The sequence below is a fragment of the Monodelphis domestica genome, chromosome 8, assembly GCF_027887165.1.
Source record: "Monodelphis domestica isolate mMonDom1 chromosome 8, mMonDom1.pri, whole genome shotgun sequence".
NCBI lineage: Eukaryota > Metazoa > Chordata > Mammalia > Didelphimorphia > Didelphidae > Monodelphis > Monodelphis domestica.
The window spans coordinates 70,544,978-70,568,581 of record NC_077234.1 but is presented as its reverse complement, the minus strand read 5'-3'; the positions used below and the strand labels follow the sequence as shown (position 1 = coordinate 70,568,581).

Genomic DNA, 23,604 nt, shown 5'->3' with positions numbered 1-23,604 from the left:
AGGAGTGAGGGAGGAGAGGCTGGAGAAATAGCCCTCCATGGAAACATCTGTATCCTATGGTGTAACATATAGAAGGAATCCCTATGGATGTTGAAATCTTCCAGATGAACACATATTGGTTATCCCCTTCCTCTCCCTACTCCTTTGCAGAAGTGCAGAACATTATATTTAGTCAAAAAATGTTTTGATATATTGAAATTTTTTTCTTCTACATTTTATTTTTTCTTTAGAAATTCTTCATTATTAGGAATTGCATTCTGGAAAGAAGGGAAAGAAAATGGGAAATCTAGGTGATAAAAAAGACATAAAATTTAAAACATATTTCGTATCTAAGCTCAACCAAGAGAACTCTGTACACAATGACTACATGTTCTAAAAGAAATAAATACACACACACACACAAATCAAATATGAATGTCATAAAATTATAAAAAAACAAGCATGGCTCAAAAATAGACAAGAAGGGCAGCTGGGTAGTCCAGCAGATAGCACACTAGTCCTAAAAATGGGAAGTCCTGGGCTCAAATATTTTCTCAGATACTTCCTAGCTATGTGAACCTGGGCAAGTCACTGAACTCCAATTGCCTAGCCCTTCCTACTTTTTTTTTTGTCTTGGAATCAATACTTAGTAGTGATTCTAAGTCAGAAGGTAGGGGTTTTTTAAAAAAATACTGTTTGTCATTTGGGATGACTCTCCAGAAAAGTAAGAGGGAGAAATATTGAAGGAAATTATGATTTAAAAAAGACAATAAAAATCCATTTTAAGAGAAAATGACATTGTACCAGTTTCATCAAGCTCTGGAACACTGCATAGGCTCCAGGAATTGAACCAACTTTAAAAATGTTTGGCCTAACCATGTACACAGAAAAGACAAAGTAGATGAAGAGTGTCAGGTACCCAGTTTATGATTACATGGGGCAGCTAAATGGTACAGTGGATAGAACTCTGGACATGAAGTCAGGAAGACCTGAGTTCAAATCCAAACTCAAACACTAGCTGTTGGGATGCTGGATAAATCCCTTAATCCTGTTTGCCTCAGTTTCCTCATCTGTCAAATAAACTGGAGAAGGAAATGGCAAACCACTCTGGTACCTTTGCCAAGAAAATCCTAAATGGGGTCACAAAGAGTCAAAATTGGTGGACAATCTATAAAGCTTGTGTTGGGACTTATAACTAAAACACGGTATGGATGTACAACCAGTTAGGCTCAGAATTAAACAAGGAAAAAAAACCCCAACCTGGATTACCTTTAGGAAATTGCAAAACTCCTTTAATGGTCCTGAGTTTCCCCATGAAGGTCCACATATGAGCCCAAAAGGTGAATCTTTTAATTACTTAATTATTTGAAATTTAAAAATAACATTATTTAAATGATATTAATATTTAATAATTTTAAAATAACTTAATTAATAAAATGTTTTATTTTAATAATAATATTCTCCTGGTCCATTAATACTGGGAGACATGGAACCCAATCTTGTCTCGAGACTTAAAAGGAGCATCAGCCAGAGGCAGAGCTGAGAAGGCTACAACATATAACTGAGGAGAAACTTCAAAGAATGGAAGAGATGCCATTGGGATGGAGGGGGGTTACATCCCATAGAGCTTTTGATAAGATATCGTGGTCACTTCCAGGAAAACATATGCTTACTTTTGAAGGCTTATAGCTTTGGGATGACACAGGAGATCATTCCCTTGGTCCCTCCTCACCCACACCTAAAAAGGCTAAGGCAGGAGGAGACTGCATGAAAGATGTGTTATGTAGGATTGATGTTAAGGTTAACCTCCTAATTGTTCTTGTTCCAAAATGATTTTCCTTAATGGCAGATCTGACTATAGCACTAGTCTCCTACTCAGTAAATTCTAGTGGCTTCCTATTGACTGGAGGATTTCCTCTTCATATCATCCTTTAAGTGCTTTTTATTTTATATAAGTTTTATGATGTATGTAATTATTATCCCGGTAGTAAATGTATGTATTTACAAGTAACTATAAACATTTTAGAAGCCCATGTTCAAAACTTTTTTTAATTAATGGAGGAGCCCAAACAAAGGAGTTTGAAGACCACCATTCTAGAAGACTTTTAGGATCGAGGGGTATTTTGTGGCTGGAACAATATCTGATCTTCATGGCCTCTTCCATGTATCCTAGGCTATTTTTCTCTAAAAGGTTATAAAACCACGCTTGAGACTTAATTTGCCTGAGGGACAAAGGCTCAAACTGTTGACATAGATTCCTGGTCACTTAAGTAAAAAAGCCCTTTAGGTATGAGGAATAGATTACTATGTTGCTGTTGGGGGTGTACCAGCATGACAAGGGCAAAAACAGGGGGAACTGTATCCAATTGAATCAATGTTGTATCCTTGCTGAATAGCCCTTCTATGCTACTGTTAATGTTAAGTAAACTCCTTTTTTGGTTCATGATGGTCCACAGGGGTCCATTTAATTCCAATCCCAAACTTGAACCACCTGACTGGCTCGAGACAGGGCTGAACCCAAATTCTCTGGGTGATCAGACAAGAATGGCCTTTTGATCTATATCACTAAAGAAAAAACATTCAAATCAGTGTGATCACATCCATTTGAAAGTAACTGACTCCAAATATTTGTTGAATAAATGAAACAGATGGTCTTGTTCGAAGGAGAATAAACTTCATTTCTACAAGTTTTTTCTTCCTAGGTCTAGGGATAAATTCTTGAACTGTTAAATTCATTTCTTATGAATTTGGATATCATGACTCATTTACCTAGAACTTCATCACCACATGAGATGAGTGGATAAAAGCAAGTTTCTAAGCCTGCAAAACTGAGGATCAGACTCTAAGGTGATCTTCTAAGGAAACAGTCACCCCTCTGAGTTCCTGTCATCTGCTCTCTCTTAGACCATCATGATTGTGATACAACTTGTCAAGGGATGAGTGAGTCCTTACAACATGGGCCCATCCAAATCAAAACACACAGAAACACCAAGAAAGCATCACCAGTGGAGGTCGCCGGCAATAGGGAACACAGAAACTTTAAGAGGCACAAAGAGAAAGAACTCCATGATCTCTAAAGACAGATGGATCATGGGGACAGCTAAGTGACTCAGTGGACTGAGAGTCAGACCTAGAGATGGGGAAAGTCCTGGGTTCAAATGATATTTCCTGTCTGTGTCACCCAAGGAAAGTCACTTAACTCCCATTGCCTCATCCTTACAACTCTTCTGCCTTGGAACCAATACATATATGGTACAAATAGCACCACGTCAGTACAATACCACTTAAGGTGCCAGGGTCTTAAGATGGCCATTCCAGGGTTTCCAAGTTCCAGTGATTCCAAGACAGAAAGTAAGGGTTTAAGAAGAAAAGAGAGAGAAGTGGGTCATGATAGCTGGCCCTCTGACTCTCCACACCCATCCTGGCATACAAAGAAGGAACCCAGTGTCTGTCTCTGTCTCTCTTGAGCACACACACACACACACACACACACACACACACACACACTCAAATATGGCAGATGTATACACATACATATACACATGATGCATTGTGAGAACACATCTCACCCTGTAGAAGGCAAAGGCCTCCAGTTCGGTGACATAGATTTTGTTGGGGAATTGAGGCTGGAAACATAGGCGAGCGGCTGTATTCTTGAGTGGGGGGATGTCAATGGTGTCAGGCTCCACCCGGAAGGGACCAGTGGCTTTATGAGTCCAGGTGACGGTAATTGTGCCTCTGGTGTGATTGGTCAAGCAGAGTGGTACAGGATCCGGTGCCACATCACTAGAGCACTTGCCAAAGTTCACTATAAGGGGCTCTATGGTGACTGTTGGAGGGAAGATAACAGTGTCACTGGTTCCATCAAGGAAATATTCCGTCAGGGGTGGAATCGATGGATATTTTGCAGGTGGTAAATTTCCAGAGGCCTATATAAAGAAAGAGAGGAAGACTCAGGCCATCCTTAAAGCTGGTAGGGAAGGGCCTAGACTCAATGAGCTGTTTCCTACCAGTATGATTATTAGCCCTGATTTGGGATTCCCCACCCTGCTTTTGGCTGGTTTTAACTCCAACTCCTCATGACCTGTAAGAGATTCTTAGAAACTGGCCTGGGAATGATGCCTTTGATTTCTAATGATAGTACAGAGACCCAGAGACATAAAACAAGTTAGAGACATAATCTGGAACAGAAGACTGACTACCTAGCTGGACTGTGGGGTACCAGTGGAGGTCTGTGTTGGCAATAAGATATGGAGCCTTGAGTCAGTACCTCCTGGCGCAGCATGAGTGCTCCATCTTCATCCCGACTGAACTTCTTTTCCCTTAGCATGGTGCCCAATATATCTGGTGCAAACAGTATCATCCCTCGTGCCATGTGGGTACGATACCACTTAAGATGCCGGGGTCTCAAGATGGCTGGCTTGTTAGTGTCAGAGTGGCAGGTTCCAATGATGTCCAAGAACAGTGGTTCCTGCAATACCCCCAGGTGTGGCAATGAAGAGTAGGAGGGAGTCACAATGGGTATGAAGTTTGAAAGGAGGCTTAGGAGAAGGTTAGGGATAAAGAAGAGAATAACTCGAAGGCCATGGGGAAGAGGAAATAGTGACTAAAGGTAGGGATCAGAGATGGGGCTGAGAGTGGGAATAAAGGAATAGTAGAAGAACAGATGCTAGAATTGTTTCCCAGCTTTTAAGTCAGGTGCCCTAGGCTCCTTTAGGGAGAAGCTAAAATTCTTTCAGGCTGTCTCTACCTACATTTTTTGGAACATTAAAGGATGTTCCAGGAATACCCAATGTCTCTTAGAAGACATGAGAACCATAAGGAACTGTGGGAATCAACTGTGGGACTTGACCATCCCCCTTCCAACTCCCATAATTTTATGAAGGTAAAATCTAGTTATTGAACATCCATGATAAGAGGATATGTGGAAAGATAAAGGGACAGATGCATCTATTGACTTGAATTTATGAGACTCTGGTCCTTTTTAACAAAGTACCTCCTTCTTCCCAAGTCATGTCTCAGAGACCTACTCCCTCAAGCAGAGCAAGCTGCCCTAAATCCCAAGGCCTAGGGCAAATGTCCCTAATTCTAAGGACCAATGCTGGGAGTAGGGACTTAAAATTAAGAGCCCTCCACCTTTCATGTCATAAGATCACAGAATCATCTATTTACAATTGGAATAGAGCTCAGAGGTCATTGGATCATCAGTGTCCTCATTTTGCAGATGAGAAATCTGAGGCCTAGGAAGGGGAAGCAAATTCCCCAAAGTCATATGGATAGTGAGGAAAGGTGTAGAATTATAATTGAGGTTGATTGGGTCCATCCTGCTGGGGAAGGAGCAGTGGGTAGAGGCAACGATGGTTCCATAAGCACCCAAACATTAAAGATAGCAGAGAAATTCAGGGAAAGAGTTGGTGTTAATGGTACCCAATAGGTTCATATTGCCTCTTGCTCATCCTTGATGGAGGCATTAAGTCCATAAGCCTGTGGAAGAGGGCAACAGGTTATCCTGTTGCTCTCAGAAAATCAAGGGCAAAGCTGGAAAAAGGAATCCTACTTCCTTCGGGAGCTCTGTTCTCTCCACCTGCTCTCTCATCTGTCCCCAAATCTCCCTGTTCTCTGTTGCTTTTGCTACTCAATTCCCCTCCTTCCCTAGCCTTCAGGTCCAACTTATTCCCATCATCCTACCTGGTGATGGATCAGACATGCCACCCTTCTGTAGCATATGATGGTGTGTGTGGGCTGGAAGGTGATGGTCAGCATTTTGTGCTCCTTACTGGCCAAGACCCCACTTTGAGGTTCCACAGAGAAGACACTCGCTTGGTTATCAATCTCAAACATGAAGAAACCAGGGCAATCAGAGTCATTTCGGATCATTAGGGATTTCATGGCACACTCGCCCAAGTTGATCCAGTTGAAATCAACACAGTAACTACTCAGGGACAAAGCAGGGCCTGTATAGTTAGAAAAATGAGGAAGATCACTGCATTCAGGGTCTGCCAGTGTGGGGAAGCTCACTACTACTAATCTTGATTTTAATTTTCTCAGTAGATAGGGTCTCAAGCTATAGACTTGGAGAGAGTGGAGGGAAATAAAAGAAGGCTTTAGTAGGAAACCAGCCCAAGGGATTCTCCTTTTTTATGAGATTAATTTCTGGACCAAGAAATCATAATGATATAGAAGAAAGGAAATGGGTCCTAATGACAACAGATGGAGAGATGAAGGCTTGATATCAGGAAGAGCCTACTGAAAGTCAAGGATGTAAGAAAACAGCAGAGAACCAAAAGAGGATATGAAGTCTTCTTCCCTATTTTCTGTTCTAAAAATAGGAAAGCCAGGGGCAGTTGGGTAGCTTAGTGTATTGAGAGCCAGGCCTAGAGATGGGAGGTTCTAGGTTCAAATCTGGCCTCAGACACTTTCCAGTTGTGTGACTCTGGGCAAGTCACTTAACCCCCACTGCCTTTAAAATAAAAATAAAAATAGGAAAGCCCAGTGTCAGGCTGTTCAGAGGGTAGTGAATGGTCTCACTTGAAGCTAAAGGAGAGCCAGATAGTTTTCAGGAAGTGCTGAAGGCCTCCTTAGTCTCACATTCTCTAGTATCACAACATTAGCCTAGTGTGCGTGCATGCCTTCCAGGGTCATTCTCTGCACCCACACCAACTTCAGCTGCAACTGAAAATTGGAGCTATAATTCTTACAGTAGGCCACCAGGGGGCATAAGACAACCACTTGGAAATTATGGACATGAGGCACATCGTGAGTGGAACTGAAAGATGAACCAGAATCCTATTCTCCCAACCAAAGGATCCCTTCCAAGCCCCTTTAGGGGAAGTGGGAAGCAGGGAATGAAGGCATAGTTAGTTAGTACCTGTGCATGAACCAGTTATTTTGAGGGTGACTTCAGAGGTGTTCCCAGGTGGAAAAATTGTAAAGTAGTCAATGCTCTTTAAGCCTACAGTTTGGGGACGAAATAAGAGAGGCAGCCACAACTCATCCCCAGCTTTCACAACTCCTTTTGTGGTTGGGGAGGAGAACACTCGGTCATCCGCATACAAGATCCGGTGAGTCTCAATTCGGAATGGAGCATTCACCTATAGAAGCCAGGGTAAGAAAAAGAATAGATCAGAACCAGACTAGGGATGAAGGGACTTGCATTCAGGAGCTCCAGTGGTTGTTCCATTCCATCCAGCCATTCACTCCAAAATTCCATGAGATGAAAGAGCCAATCTGTGGTTCATTTCAGGGACGAGTGGGCTTGGAGCTAATAAACAAGACACTCTGGGATTTGGGTAGATGGGGGAAAGGAGGGGAGGGCATAATAGTAATTATAATAATAACTGGCACCTATAGATCTTTTTAAGGGTTTCAGAGAATACAATACAAATCATCTTATAATTTGGAAGAAGCATTCAGAGCAGAACAAAGGTTTTCATGAAGAGTCTGGCCCCTATTGGATCAGAAAGACCCCAGGGACATGAAGAGTTGGTTAATAGAGATCCTTCTTCCCCAATCCCTGGACTATACCAGAGATGGATTAAACAGCTGGATACACTTCTTCATGGAGTAGCCCACTGGGGCAGGACCAAAATCAACCACTTTCTGGAGGGATACTGGGTCAATCTCTTCATCCTCCTTTCTGTTTACATATACCATTATTTGGGGACATTTAGCTGGGAATAAAGGAAAGAGAAACTGTGTTAGAACTCTGGAAGTACACCCAAGTTAGCAACCTGAGCCCTGACAAAGAGAGAGCCTAAATAACCAACCTGCTTCCTGCATGTGAAACCTGAAGGGCAAATATTTCAAGGCTATAAATCTGTCTTTAATGTGAGTATGAAGGACTATAAGGCAATAGTCTTGAAGAGGTAGATTTAGAGAAAGCCAAGAGTGGGAGAGAAGAAATATGAGAAGATTTGGTGTTTTATGGATGGGGATGGAAGCTGAGGGTGGATGGGAGTGGGAAGGGAAGATGTTGGGAACGGGATTCAAAGCATTGAGTTCAGGCTTGGTCCCATGGAAGTTGTCTCCATTAACAGCAACACACTAGAAAAGAAGGAAGCTCAGGGTCAAGATCTGGTTCTGCCATTTACTGGCTGAATGACCTTGGGGAAATCACTCCATATTTAAGCCTTGGGATCTTCATTTGTCAAATGAAAGTATTGGGCCAAATGTCCCTTCTAGCTCTAAGGTTCTCTGTCTATGATGAGCTCTCTCCCTAACAGCCTAGGCAATGAGAGGAACAAAAAAGGGAAGTCTTACCAACGGCCTGGATTTGGATGGTAGTTTTCTGATCCCCAGCTTCTCCATACCAACAGATGCCCTGGACATCATAGATGAGGGCAACATGAGGCTGGAACACAAGCTTGATCTGACAAACTGATCCTGGCTCTAACAACCCGGTGCTGGGTAGGGTATGGAATGGGTTGGGGACTTCCCAAGTGAAGAATGTAGGCAGGTCCCTGGAGGAAAATATCAGAGCTATGAGAATTCCTTCTTGCTTCCCCATGGTTCCTGTTGTCCCTCCCTGAGCTTGCTTTGTGGAGCAGTGAAAGTCCTGGAAATTTCCTGGGATTTCCTGGAATCTCAAAAAGTTTCCTCCACCAAATGGTCCTTGCCATGATTCTACTTAAGCCTGTCCCCAAGCTGATGGAGCTCAGAGCAGTAAGTACTGGAAGCCTAGGAATGGATAGGCAGATATGGTAACAATGAACTCACCCCACATTGTAGAGACTGAACCAGGTTTCTGTGGTATCAGACACAGCACACAGAGGCATCTGTAGTGTTGAGAGGCAGGTCAGCTGATGAGAAGGTAGGCAGGCCCTGAGCTCTATTGAAAACTCGCCTTCTGCCATCACAAAACTTAGATGATCTACATACTCCTTCTGTGGTAAGAAAGGACATGAAGTAGATGGAACTGTGAGGAGATACAGAGAAGGGGAAGGGGAAGGAGAGCATAATCATGGTTCCCACTCCATAGACTCAGAGCAGAAGCTCTCAAGAACTAGAGCTGGATAGCCCAAGAACAAACAGTTCCTAGCAGATCTGGGGAGAAGAAGGTATGGTTACTAGTACCTGGAAACTAGAACTAGAATGATCCCTGGCTTAGAATAATATGTGAACCCTTCTGTGAGTAAAGAAATCTCTCTGGAGGAATTTTGAGTCTCTGTAGGATCTAGTGATTCTGATAGTCTGAATGCTACTGGAGATTACTGTCCAATCCCCAATTAGCTTTGTTCCATGTACCTTGAAGAAAACCTTACCCCCTCCCTTCCCCCAGCTTCAGCAGACTCAAGGCTGAGAACCTGATTTTCAGTACTTCTCATGTAAAGGGTTCTGCCTTAAGAGGAATTAATGGAGTTGTCTTTCTGGCAAGTCAATCACAGTTCTGCTGAGGTGGAGTCCCTCCCACTTCCCATGTGTCCCTATGGGCTGACCCATACCTCTTCCAAAGGCCGGAAGAATACAGGAAGAGTAAAGGACATCCCAGGGCTCAAGAAGATGGACTGTGGGTACACTGTGAAGAAGAACTTAGTGGTGGGAAGCCTGTGAGATGGAGTCAGAGAGGACCAACTTCAGAAGCAAAACTCAAGGAACCAGCAATGTTTTTGAAGGGTTGAGAATCTAGAGAACTAGAAGGGCCTGGGGATCTGAGGAGGGTCAGGGGAAGATAAAGGGGACATCTAAATGTAGTGCCCAGATAGGGGCCTGATACCCGTTCTAGGCTACAAGGTCTCCTTGTGAACTCAGGTAGCCATCCATAGACTTCATGTAACTTCTCAGCTTTGCCTCAGTGCTCGCATCTTGGAGCACAGAACTGTGACTGAAAATGGAATACTGGAGAGGGAGATGCTCAAATTATAAGGATAATCAGGATGCCTTTGGGCACAGCATCCAAGAGTCCTTAATCTCAGGAAAGGTTCTCTTAGTAGAAAGTAAAAGAAGGAATGACTTTGTCAGGGGCAAAGGCCTAAGAATGATCTCCATGTAATGTATGTGACACAGAGGCCTCAGTAAGGTGGCGGGACCTGGGAGGACAAGTTCTTAGGGCAAAGACTTGGGATGGTCACTTCCATTGTATACCTGTATTTCAGCTTCTGGATTTTCATACTTATATTTTTCAAAGTCAGATGCCTGATGGCCTCCTTGCCCAGCTCCCAATTCTTCCAAACCAGTGCTTCAACCACCTGGATACCCCAAAAGGTCTTCTTCTTTACTTTGTACTGCTTCTTTTGTGCACATGCTAGGTTTCCCACACTTTGTTCTGGCTGTCTCGGTGGTAGAAACAAGAAGGAAAAGTCAAAGAGATCCATTCCCCCTCCCTCCAACTGGAATCAATGACAATTCAGCATCTTCACTCTCCCCGCTGAGTTCCTCTCTAGCCTATCACCTTTTTACTTTAACACAGGGTCCTTCTCCAAGCTATTACTGCCTGAAAACAAACTGAGTCTCTTCCCCTGAGGTCTGCCCATTTGCAGATAAAATTATTTGACTCATGCTATGCCCTTCATACATTTCGCTTTTCTCTCCCTTTCTCTTAATCTCTTCCCCAGAAATTCTTTCTGCAGTAGTTTACCCTAGGTATCCCTCCAGTTCCACTTAGGTCTCTGGGCTTCCCTTTATCCAGTGATGGCAAATCTATGACAGGGATGCCACAGTCAGCACCCAGAGTGCTCTCTGTGGGTACATGCTGCCCCCACCCTCAGTTCATTACTAGAAAGGCAGAAGGACTAGGGTGGAGGTGCTCCCTTCCCCTTCTCTATGCTTGCTGAGGACATTCCTCACTCCACCCATCTCTCTGCCCAGCAGGGAGCACTTCCTCTATCTTCCTCTAGCTTTTTGGGGTAAGGGGGGCAGGGCCCACCAGGCACTCAGTGATGGGGAGGAACAAGGCATGTAGTTTCTGGGGGGTGGGCATGGCACTCCATCTCTAAAAGGTTTGCCATCACTGCCTTAACCCCTCTCTTTCCTATTTGCTCAGTAAAGTAACACAGTATCAGATCTCCACTCCAATTCTTTCTTTTGGATGACTTTTAGGGCCTATCTTCCTGAAAGGGAGAGAGTAAGCTGAGAAAACCAAGATGTCTGTGTTCCACTCTTAGCATCACCCCAGGCTTTGCTATATGATACAGGCTTGCCTCAGTTTCTCTATCTGTAACAAGCAGCGTATCAAATTTCTCAATATCCTCTATGAGTCTATGGAGAACTCCACAGAGACTCCAAGAGAAGCTCTCCAAAGTAGAGTAAACATCCTAGAAGAGAGGAAAACCTAGCCCAGACCTTCCTCCTATAATGTTGTTTCTACTCTTATCTTTAGCTATACTCTTCTTATGAGGATGACAACACTATATAACATTAAAAAAACCCTTGTCTTCCCTCTCAGAATCAATATTATATATTGATTCAAGGCAGAAGAGTAGTAAGGGCTATATAATTAGGGTTAAGTGACTTGCCCAGGGTCACACAACTAGGAAGTGTCTGAGGTCAGATTTGAACCCAGAATTTCCCATCTCTAGGCCTGGCTCCACTGAGCCACATAGCTGCCGCAATATTGTATAACGTTAGTAGTGACAGCCTGATATAGTGGATAGAGAGTTGGGTTCTGGAGCTTGGAAGACCTAGGTTCAAATCCCATCTACACAAGTCACTTTCTGGCTCTTTAAGATTATAAACTGCAGAGAAGATACCTACACTGGTAAATGGTATTTCATCATACTGGGGTTCTCTATACCAATAAAATCACAGGTACAGTGGCTATCATATAATAGCACATTGAGAGAGGACTATAATGAACCTATAAAATCCCTATTTACAGTTTGGAACATTAATGATCACTATAATATTTTAGACCCAACTTGCCAATATGTAAAATGGAGTCAATTGTGAGGAAGGGTATATCTCATCAAAGGTCTCAGACACAATGACCAGACTATAAGTAGCACTGCAATAAATGGGAGTTTGGTTCAGGGTGCTGATATGGAGAAAATTGACCTGATGACAGGTAGCATCTCTCTCTCTCTCTCTTTCTCTCTCTCTCTCTCTCTCTCTCTCTCTTTCTCTCTCTCTCTCTCTCTCTCTCTCTCTCTCTCTCTCTCTCTCTCTCTCTCTCTCTCTCTCTCTCTCTCTCTCTCTCTCTCTCTCTCTCTCTCTCGACTTCCCCCTTCTCCCTGTACAACGTCACCCACGGTTGGTCTACTGTCTCTGCAACTTGCCTCCATCTCTACTGTGCACTTATTTTTACCCCAGGAGAGAATCTTCCTCACTGCAGTTCTAACAGTGCCATCCAGTGGGAGAGATGATGACCCACATGTGCACCCTGAGCCATACTCCCACTGCATAGGACCTGCTGTCCATGGCAGTGGACATACCCCAGCTCTAGCCCCCAGAAGAGGTGAGCAGTAATTGAATACACAAAGATTCTGGCTCCTTCGCTCAGTATGCTGATGTGAGCCTCCCTCACCTGGGCAGAGAAGCTAGTGTGGGTCCAGGCACAAGTAGTAGTGGAAGGGCTGCAGGTACCACTGGCCCTGGGGGTATCACTGAAGGTAGAGCTGGAGACAACAGTACCATCAAGGCTTTCAGTGGGTTTCTGCAAAGACTCAGGGCTCAATGGCAAACTCTTCACCCGGGCGAGCATTGGGCACCTGAAAAAATCTCTTGTGGAAGGTGGGGAAATCAAGTTAGTTTTTGAATTCTTTGGAAATCTGTCATTAGAGTACTGGGTTTGATGGAAGGGAAAGGGCATGGAGAATTTAGAGGGGAACCAATGGAGAGACAAAAGGATAATCAAATGAAACAGGGAATGATGAAGAAACAGAAAAGGAACTAAAACAATCTGACTAATAAGAAAATAGAAGATAGAAGACATCACTATGGCATCACTGTGGCAAAGAATCTTAGAACCATAGAATTTTACGGTTAAATACATTTTGAGAATATTAAGTCTCAGTCAGCTAATAGAGAGGACTGCAACTACTTTGTTTCTATGGAATAAAACAAACAAAAGATGAGAGAGTTAAACAGCAGCAAGATTCAGGGGTGAGTGAAGGGATTTGGGGAAAAAACTGTCTTCAGCTGTGTCCTACACTGGCTACTTCTCAGAGTTCTTTGTCCTTCACTTAGGTTTTATCTTACTTAATGTTTTCTAGCTGTTTCTTGTCTTGTATTGCCCCATATCATGCAGTATGGGGGACTTGACACTGGGTCCATATTTTCTTTTCCTTTTTTTCACTAATATTTTATTTTCCCCAATTACATGTAAAAGCAACTTTTTAAAAACAATACTTTATTTGGATTTTCTAATATTTTGAGTTCCAAATTCTCTCCCTTCATCATATTTTCTTTTTTGTACCTTTTGCCAGACCTAAGACAAAAGTTGTGTAACCAATGGTTAATGTTTCTTTTATTAATAAACTTCCAAAGTAGTCTTCCCCAAACTCATTCGGTCATAGAAGACTTTAGGTTTTAAAACATACTGAGAGAGCACATCAGTGCTAGGGATGCAAAAATCTACTAGGATAAAGGCAAGGGTCTGAAAAATTTTTAGAGTGAAGTAAGGGATGCGATTTTCATTCAGAAAAGTTCCTAAACAAAGCAATTATGTTGATATAAACATAATTTAATGTTTAATATTTAGGGAAGAAAATGTTATTTGCATTGAAGTTTTCTCACAGAACCCCTAGCCATAAAAAATACCAAGACTATGTAGGATACAGTTTGGGAAACATTGGGATCATCGAACTTCAAATTTTCTAAGAATCTATGTCCTCTATTCTCATTTTCTTGGATCAGGAAACAAGAGAATTCGGGAGAATCTTTTTAATGTGCATTAATAAATTACCAAAGACAGTCATATCTCTAATTATTCCAGCCCAGAATTCTGTCTCTGATAGTGATATGAAGGAATGATTGGCCGATTTCTCTAATATCTACCTCAAAAGTTTAAAGTTCCTAATTCCTTTTAATAACCTTTTATGGAACTCACACTCATTAATGTACCCAAATCCTTTTGGATCCACTTATGTTTTCTGCCTGCCCTCCATTTAGGGTAACAAGTTTTATAAATTTATTAACTACTGTATACTATATTCCCTTTTGTTTGCCCCCAGATCCCTTTTTGGAGCTTTGACAGATTCTAATGTTCTAATATTTAGGGAATAAGTCCAACTTACCCTTTAAGATTTTAAAAATACCTATCCACTCTCAGTCATCTTCTTTACAAAATAAAGAATTTTCGTTTCTTAAACTATATATTCAGCAGGGCTGGGTATCCAATGATCAAATCTGCGTGTATCCTTTCTTTTACTTTCCTAAGCATTGAGCATCCATATGATGTTCTTATATCTTTGATTTTCTCCAAAGGTCTTCTGAGACCTGGAATAGGAATAAAGAAGATGACTGGGCATGTTTTAGGCTAATTACTGAACAGAATACAAATGCTTTTCCAAATAATGGGATAGGAAAGAGGGAGGGAGGATATTCAGTGAGGTTGTATTGGGTGTTTGGGATTGTCAGCATGGTAAACCAATTGATGTGTACTATTTTTGGATGAAAGGGAAATATTCAGAAAGAATGAGACAAATACAAACCCACAAGTCCTGACCCTTGATTCAAACCCACTCCCACCTTGTTTCTCCCCACCCACTCAAAGAGTTTGTACTATCCAATCTTTTTTTTTAAACCCTTACCTTTTCCCTTAGAATTGAGTGGTAAGGGCTAGGCAATGGGGGTTAAGTGACTTGCCCAGGGTCACACAACTGGGAAGTGTCTGAGGCCACATTTGAACCTACGACCTCCCACCTCTAGGCCTGGCCCTCAATACATTGAGCCACCCAGCTGCCCCTTGTACTGTCCAATCTTAATATGTTCATTTCCCTGACCCGTGGAGATTTCTGTCTTTAACACCTGATCATCTCTTCCTGGTGTTCCTGAGGTCGAGTTATATCCCTTTGTCAGGGTTCCTAGAAATGCCAGAAGGGGTCAAGACAGGAGAAGAAAATGGTTTCAGGGAAAGGGTGAAGGGAATGGAACCAAAGATTGATTATATTGGGCATTCCAGTCCAGGACCTTGCATTCTGCCCAAAGTCTACCTGATCTGGCCAAAACCAAGACATCTTGACTCAAGTCCCTTCCTCTCTTTATCATCTAAGCTGGCACAATGGAAAGATCACTGGTCTACGAGTGTAACGATCTGGATTCTTGTTCTTCTGCCACTTACTAGCCACTGTAACCTTAGACAAGTCACTTTATCATCTCTGAGTTGAAATTGCCTCATCTGTAAAATGGAAACAAGAACATATCACTAGAATGCTAGAAAGATTCAAGATGACTAGTACCATAAGATTTAAAGCAGAAGGTTCTTAACATTTTTGTGTCATAGATCCCTTTGGCAGTCAGGTGACACCTATGGACCACCTCTCAGATAATGTTTTTAAATGCAGAAACTGAAACACATAATATTACAAATCACCATAGGAAACTAGATTGAAATACTTCTCAATATTTATATATATTTTAAATTACACAAATCCCATGTAAAAAACTCCAATGATGGATGAAATCTTTTAAATCAGCTAGTCAATTGGTTTATTTTATCTTGCAGAAAAGGAATACACACACACACACACACACACATATATATACAGGTCTTTATATTTTCAATCTATATCTAAATATCTGTTTGTGTATTTCTAGTTCTATCTGTTCTAAATATCTATATCTACATATCTCTATCTCTGTTTGTATTTATTTAGTTGTATCTCTATAATTATCTATATCTATGTTTATATTGCTCTATATGGATACATCTGCACATCATTCTCTCTCTATATCGGCATATCTATTTGTCCATCTGTCTGCCTCTCTATCTCCTATTCCACCCGCGCTGTCGTTCTCTTATATTCCTAGGGAAAACAGGTCAGGAGGAGGGCGTACAAGGAAAGAGAAAGACTAGAGGACAATTCTGGGGAGACGAGGGGTCCTTGGGTTGGTCTTAAGACGCCCCAACCCTTCCTCATCTCCTCATATCCCCGTCTTCCTCCTTCCCCCTTCCTTCTCCACCAGCACGGAGCAGGCTTTTGATCTGGAGGAGACTGGCCGAGCTCGGGCCGGCGCCCGAGTCTCATACCTACCTCTCCTGTTGGTCCGTGGATTCCTTAGAGCTGGAGCGGCAGGAATCACTATAGATACGGAGCACGCTCTTTAATAGCGTCTTCTGGTCGCCACTAGCAACGACGGCGGCTCGCCAGGGTCAAGGCTGGTCTGAAGGTACTGGCTCCTTAGAGCCTGAAAGCGATTGTGTAATTTTGTGTCTGCTCTGTTCCAGAAGGATTAAAGAATCATAGGATTCATAACAGGGAGTGGATGATAATAATAACAAGAACAATATTTATTTATACAGCGCTTCTTTTTTGCAAATATTTACAATTTTTTTTTACAAATATTAAATCCTTAGGGATCATTTCACATCCTCCTTTCACAGATGAGAAAATTGAGGTTTAGAGAACTTAATTTGATCTTAATTCATTTACTCACTTAATAAACATTGTGTCTATTTTGTGCCAGGCATGGTGCATGGTTGGGAACACACAGACAAAAATTAAACTGTGTCCTCAAGGAGCTTACTTTCTTTTGGGATATTTTTCATATTTCAATGTTCAATGTTCAATCATTATATGTAATTGATATGATATGAATAAAGTTATATTTATATATGTTTAAACATAAATATATTTAAATGTTATTTTATTTATAATTAAATATTAACATGAATATATTTTAATATTTATATAGGTAAGTAAATACAAAATATAGGAAAGGGACTGAACCTGTAATTTCATTGGTCTGAGGAATTCCCAGCTGAAAAAATTCATTTCCCCAATGCATGCTCACAACTTCTCTATCATAGTCTTAGAGTTTTATCATAGTCTTATTAGAGTTGCCTAGAACACTGAAAAGTTAAGATAGATATGACCCACACAAATAAAAACTCTGTTCTCAGTAATTTTTAAGAGTGTTTTTAAAAGTCATTGATCACAAAGTATGAAAATTGCTGCCATAGAGACCTTTCCTAGGTATTTACCCTAGAGAAAGAGGTTTAGGGGTATGGAGGTGGGGGAATGCAAGTATTCGAAAGGTTTTTAAATAGTAGAGAGATTATACTCATTCTGCTTGACCTTAAAAGTCTGAGTTTAGGAGAATGGGTGGAAATTTTAGCAAGGTAGATTGTGGTCAATTTGGGAAAAACTTGTTAACAATTAGATATTCAGTGGCCTCTAAAAGTAGTGTGTCCTCCATTACTAAACATCTTCATTTGAAGATTGATTGAGCATTTGTCCTTTATGTTACAGACTCAATGCAATGATTCAAACAAATAATCCCTAAGGTCTCTTTCACCACTACCATCTAGTTGTTTAATTTACTTATAACAGTAATTAGTCAATTAACATCAAGTGGCTACTATGCACTAGACATTGTGCTAGGCACTAGGGATGACAATGAAAAGCAAAGGGCAGCCTTTCTCTAGAAGCTTACAGTCAAATAGATGAGATTACATACAGACAAGCTATACACAGGATAAATTGGAGATAATCAGTAGAGGAAAGTCACTACAACTAAGAAGGATCTGGAAAAGTTTCCTGTAAAAGGTGAAATTTTATCTGTGACTTGAAGGAAATCAGGGAAGCCAGAAGGAGATGAGAAAGGAGAGAATCACAGGCATGGGAGACAATCAGTGAAAAAGGAGTCAAAAGATGGGATAACTTGTGGGAGGAACATCAAGGAAGCCAATCAAAGAGAATATCTGGGGGATGTAAGATGTAAGAAGACTGAAAAGGGAGAGCAGGTTATGGACAACTTTGAATGACAAATGGGATTTTATATTTTATCTTAGAAGCGATATGGAGCTACTAAAGTTTATTGAATGGTGGGGATGTATGTGTGACATGGTTAGTTGTACACTTTAGGAACATCACTGGCAGCTAGATGAAGGATGGACTGGAATAAGAACAGACTTGTAACAGAAAGACCAACCAACAAATTACATTCAAGAGTCTAATCATAAATGATGAAGGCATATACCAGGGTGGTTGCAGGGTCAGAGAAGTGAAGGGAACATGTATAAAAGGTGTTATGAATGTAAAATTAGCAGATCTACACAACAGATAGGATGGAGGCGTGAGAGAAGGTAATGTGTCAAGGATAATACAGAGGTTGCTAGCCTAGGTGACTGAGAGAATGGTGGTACCCTGAACAATAATGGGGAATTTGGGAAGAAGGGAATCTTCTTAGGATAATGAGTTCAGTTTTGGATTGCTCCTTTTAAGATGTCTATGTGGCATTCAGTTTAACATGTCTGATAGATACTAGAAAACAACCAAGAAGTTAGGGCTGGATAAGTTGATTTGAGAATTATAGCATAAATGTGATCATTGAATCCATAGGAGCTGGTGAGAAAGGTGAAGAGTTCTCAGGAGAAAAACCTAAAGGATACCCATGATTACCAGAAATGAGCTACATGAAGATCCAGGGATCCAGGAAAGAAGACTGAGGAATCAAACAGGTAGCAGAAGAAATAGGAGAGGGTAGTGTCAAGAAAACTTATAAAGAGTATTGAGGGGAAGAGAGTGATTACAAAGACTGTAGAGAGGTCAATAAGGATAAATATTGAGAAAGGGCCATTATACTTGGTAATTAGGAAATCATTAGGGGATCAGATAAGTGGCTGAGAAGATTGAGTGCCAGACCCAGAGAAGAGAAGTCCTGGGTTCAAATCTGATCTCAGACACTTCCCAACTATGTGACCCTGGGCAAGTCACTTAACCCCCTTTGCCTAGCTCTTACCACTCTTCTGCCTTGGAACCAGTACAAGATATCGATTTTAAGGTGGAAGGTAAGGGTTTAAAAAGAAAGAAGGAAAGAAATGATGAAGTCAGAAGCCAGTCTGAAGTGTTAAAATTGTGAAAGGAAAGGAAATGTAGGCACCTATTATAGACTGCCTTCTCAAAGAGTTTAGCTACAAAAAAGAAGAAAGGCATGGGATTATTTTTTGTGGGGATATAGGGATCAAATGAAATTTTGGAGAGTAAGAGAGGCATGGGCATGTTAGTAGTGGGTAGTAGAGAAGCAGCCAATAGATAAGAAGATATTGAAGATAAGTGAGAGAGTGTTGATGATAGAGAAGGTAATCTGGTCAAGATAGGAAGTGAAGGTAGAGGTTTTGCCTTGGCAAAGAGATAAGCTACCTCCTTATGAGAGACAGTTGTAAAGATTGAGATAGTGGCAGAAGGCATCTGGGTGCTGTAAAACAAGGAGGAAGGGAGAAGAGGGAATTCTTGGTGAATGGGTACAGTTTTTTCATACAAAATAAGAGAAAAGGTTATCAGAAGATGTTGGGGATCATCTTGGTGGGTCAAGATCAGTGATGCAAATAAGGGTAGGAGAGATTCAAGTAAAGTAGACTGTATATTTGAACTGGTTCCTCAAGGGGCCAAGTTGGGGAATGGAAGAAAGTGTAGCCAATGCAGACAGTAATGGCTTGAGAATTAACTAAGGAGTTGAGGGATTGGAGATCATGGTGAAGATGAAGAAGAGAACTTAGGGTTGCAAGGAAGAAGGATAGGTGGAATGACAATAGATTTTGATTAAATAAAGGAATTTAAGAATCCACAAACAGAGAAATGGAACATTTATGGGGGATGACAAATCAGAAAATGGCCATCTTTGTGTGTAGCTGAAGTGAGATGAAGGAATAGGTCATTAGTAATTTGAGGAACTGCAAGGTAAGGGTGTTTGGGAGAATACAAAACCAAACCAAGGCTGTTTATTGCATCAATAATCTCTTATCTGATCCAGCATCCCCAAGATTGTCAGAAGCCCTCAGCCAAATTAACATTATTCCTTCTCTAAATCTCCCAGATTCTTTCTCCTACCCATTCTTTAGCTTATCTCCTATAGAATATCTTTCCCTTCTCACTTTCCCCATTCAATTTCAACTTCTTCCCTCTCTTGCTTAACATGATTTTGGATGAAACCTTGGACAGCTCCAAGCAGACTTCATAGTCTGAGGCCCCTTACTTCCTCTTCTAAATACAACTAAATTCAATAGCCCGTTGGACATCGCCGAACTCAGGATTTATATTGGCTTGTCACCTCTTCTCAATTCTGCTCAATAACCATTGTTTTTTTCTTTTATTTCCTTTGTACTTCTTTAAACATATACTTAAATTATTGCGGTCTTTAAAAAATCATTTATTTCTCAGTATTTCCTCCCTCTCTCCTCTTATAACAACAAATAAAAAAGAGGAGAAAAAAAGCAGCTTGGCCAAACTAACAAATATCAAAAGAGTGTGGCATAATCCATGCTTCACGTCTTTAGGTTCCCCCCAAATACAAAGAAGGAAAAGGGGACTGACTCCTCATTTTTGGGGGGAAGGGGACTTGATCATTATAATTCCACAGGACTCAGTTTCCATTTTGTTGTTTCCATTGACATTGTTGTTTTCATTGGGTGTGTGTGTGTGTGTGCAGACTAATATTCTGCTTCTTCTTGTTTCACATATCTTTTTGAAGCTTCTCTGCATTCATCATATTCACAATTTCTTACAAGTCCTTTCCATTCCATTCTTTTACTATAATTTATTTAGTCATTCCCTAATAGAAAAATAATGAAAAAATATGAACATAATTCCCAAAAGAAGAATTGAGAACTATTAAGAATCGTATGGCTTTCAAAGAACTTCCAGGTAAACGTAGTGGCAGTGTAGACCTAGGACTTTTCCTCTCCTCACTGCTTACCCATATATAGACTACCCCCAAAAGGCCAAAAATCAAAATTAATATGAAAGAAGGGACTCTACAGTAGGGCACAAAATTTAAGGTATGTGGGATTTGGGCATTTCCACACTATAAGGTGGTGAAATAGCTTCCACTAAAATGTGAGCTGATCAACCCTCCCCCACCCCACCTACAGAGTCAGAGCCAGTGCACTAGAATCAGTGAGTGAGTGAGGGGCACCACTAGAGCAAGTGAGGAGCACCTCTAAGTCCTTGGCAGCTGACTAAGATCACCAAAGACCTACCCCTGAGAGCAGCTAGACCTGAAACCCCAGCAGGCTGAACAATGCCGACCTTGGGCACCCAACCCAGAGATAGTTCAGAGAAGGGCAGTAAACAGTAGAAACTGCAGAGACTTGATAGGTGCCCTCAGGAAAAAACCACACTCCTTAACTCCATATACAAAGAGCCTGCCCTCCTCACTCAGACTTCTGACTGGAAAGGGAAGGAAAAACCATCATAGTGATGGCAAATAACGCCAAGGAAAAACAACTTCCCAACACCAAGAAAAACAAGAAGGCATTGACCTTAGATAATTTTTATGGAGGAAAAAAACCAGACTACAGAGGAAATAGCAGAAGAGGACATACAAATAAATGCACCTAAACCTTCAAAAAAAATGAAATTGGCCACAAGCTCTTGAAGAATTTAAATCAGAGTTTATCAAAAAGATAGAAGGATTTTGGCAAGAAAAGTGGGAAATAGTTCAAAAAGAAAATAACAGTTTAGACAGGAACTCCCAATTGGAGAAACAGCTGGAAGCCATGAACAGCAGGAGAGACCAAACCGAAAAGGAAAATCAAAAGATTATATCAGAAAACCAGTCCCCAAAGACCAGAATTAGGCAGTTGGAAGCCAATGATCTTGCAAAACAGCAAGAATTAATAAAGTAAAGTCAAAAGACTGACAAATAGAAGAAAACACAAAATATCTCACTGACAAGATGATAGATCAGGAAAACCAGTCTTGAAGAGACAATTTGAGAATCACTGGTCTACCTGAAAACCCAGAAATTAGCAGAAATCTTGATATCATAATACAAGAAATTATTCAACAAAACTGCCCTCATGTTCTTGAACAAGGGGGCAAAATAGACATTGAAAGAGTTCATAGAGCACCCTTTACACTAAATGCTCAAAAAAACACCCCCCCCCAGGAATGTAGTTGCCAAATTCAAGAGGTTCCAAGTTAAGGAGAAAATTTTTACGAGAAGCCAAAAAAAGACAATTCAGATATCAAGGATCACCAATCAGGATTACACAAGATCTGACAGCTTCCACACTAAAGGGCTGCAAGTCTTAGAATATGATATTCAGAAAGGCAAGAGAATTGGGTCTTCAACCAAGGATCACCTACCCATCAAAACTGACTATATACATCCAGGGGAAAGTATGGGCATTCAACAAAATAGAAGATTTCCAAGTATTTGTAAAGAAAAGACCAGAACTAAGTGGAAAGTTTGATATCCAAACAGGAAAATCAAGAGAAACATGAAAAGGTAAATAAGAAAGAAAGGGGAAAGAGAAAAAATGTTTTTATTTAAATTTTCTTCTTTAAGGGCTTCAATAAGATCAAATTGTTTATATTAATATATGGAAAAATGTTATTTGTAACTTTCAAAAATTATATTCACTATTATAGTAATTAGAAGAATCATTCACAGGTATGTTGGAGTAATAAGTGGTTTAAGATGATATGCCAAAAAAGAAAAGAAAAGAAAAGAAAAGAAAAGAAAAGAAAAATGGAGGGGGGAATAGAAGATGACACCAAAAGAAACTTGAAGGAATAAGATAAATAGGATAATCTATATCACACAAAGAGGCACAGGGGAAGGGGAGGGGAGGAATACTATTATAAGAAGGAGAGGAAGAGAGTGCTAATAGGTAATATTGAAACCTTACTCTCAATGAAATGAGTTCTGAGAGGGAAGAGCATCTAGATCCATTGGGGTATTGAATTCTATCTTACCCTACAGGGAAATTGAGAAGGGAAAACCAAGGGAGGAGTGAGGCAGGGAGTAAAAAAATGGAGGGAAAGAGAGGAGGGGAGGGAACTTAATAGACTCTAAAAAATAATAATAAGGGAACAAAAATGGAGGGAGCAGAAAGGGAAGCATAATAAGGGTGGAGATTAGAGGGATTGATTAAAAGTAAACCACTGGTTTAAAAGGATATAGTAAAAGAAGTTTAAAAGTAAACCACTGGTTTAAAAGGATATAGTAAAAAAAGAAAGGGCAGAACTAGGAGAAGATATCAAAATGTTGGGGAATACACAAGTGGCAATCATAACTTTGAACAAGAATGGGATGAACTCACCCATGAAATGGAAGCAAATAGCAAAGTGAATTAGAAACCAAAATCCTACCATATGTTGTCTACAAGAAACACACATGAGGAAAGTAGACACTCACAGGGTTAGATTTAAAGGTTGGAGCAAAATCTATTGGGCTTCAACTGAGAAAAAGAAGGCAGGAGTTGCAATCATGATATCTGACAAAGCCAAAGTAAAAATAGATCTAATTAAAAAAGATAGGGAAGGCAATTACGAGCTGATAAAAGGCAGTATAGACAATATTAGTCCTCAACATGCATGCACCAAATGGTATAGTATCCAAATTTCTAAAGGAGAAACTAGTGGAGTGGAAGGAGGAAATAGAAAGTAAAACTATACTATTGGGAGACTTGAACTTTCCTCTATCAAATTTAGATAAATCAAAACAAAAAATGAATACAAAAGAGGTAAGAAATGTGAATAAAATCTTAGAAAAATTAGAGTTAATAGATATATGGAGAAAAAA

General features: G+C 40.7%; 1 protein-coding gene and 1 long non-coding RNA gene across 10 annotated transcripts in view; one reads left to right on the top strand and one right to left on the bottom strand.

The window, feature by feature from the left end:
* The window catches only part of CFAP65 (cilia and flagella associated protein 65), a 44,905-nt gene extending 28,707 nt beyond the window's left edge, over nt 1-16,198 (bottom strand). For 5 of the 8 annotated variants that reach the window (XM_056808071.1, XM_056808072.1, XM_056808073.1 and 2 more), the window contains exons 1-13: nt 16,107-16,192; nt 15,194-15,250; nt 14,148-14,349; nt 12,437-12,632; nt 10,060-10,244; nt 9,420-9,522; nt 8,695-8,861; nt 8,239-8,438; nt 7,504-7,649; nt 6,848-7,070; nt 5,668-5,933; nt 4,250-4,450; nt 3,549-3,908 (exon numbers count right to left, since the gene is read on the bottom strand). In XM_056808071.1, the coding sequence (XP_056664049.1) occupies nt 3,549-3,908; nt 4,250-4,450; nt 5,668-5,933; nt 6,848-7,070; nt 7,504-7,649; nt 8,239-8,438; nt 8,695-8,861; nt 9,420-9,522; nt 10,060-10,244; nt 12,437-12,613 (2,028 nt within the window). In that variant the 5' untranslated portion in view covers nt 12,614-12,632; nt 14,148-14,349; nt 15,194-15,250; nt 16,107-16,192. Of the gene's footprint in view, nt 1-3,548; nt 3,909-4,249; nt 4,451-5,667; nt 5,934-6,847; nt 7,071-7,503; nt 7,650-8,238; nt 8,439-8,694; nt 8,862-9,419; nt 9,523-10,059; nt 10,245-12,436; nt 12,633-14,147; nt 14,350-15,065; nt 15,251-16,106 lie in introns of all 8 variants that reach the window. The other 3 variants (XM_016425082.2, XM_056808070.1, XM_056808074.1) reach the window with 3 other exon arrangements.
* The window catches only part of LOC103106851 (uncharacterized), a 41,082-nt gene continuing 30,395 nt past the window's right edge, over nt 12,918-23,604 (top strand). Inside the window, exons 1-2 of one of the 2 annotated variants that reach the window (XR_008914174.1) lie at nt 12,918-13,014; nt 18,417-18,535. This is a non-coding gene — a long non-coding RNA (uncharacterized LOC103106851). The remainder of the gene's footprint in view (nt 13,015-18,416; nt 18,536-23,604) is intronic. The other variant, XR_008914173.1, reaches the window with a different exon arrangement.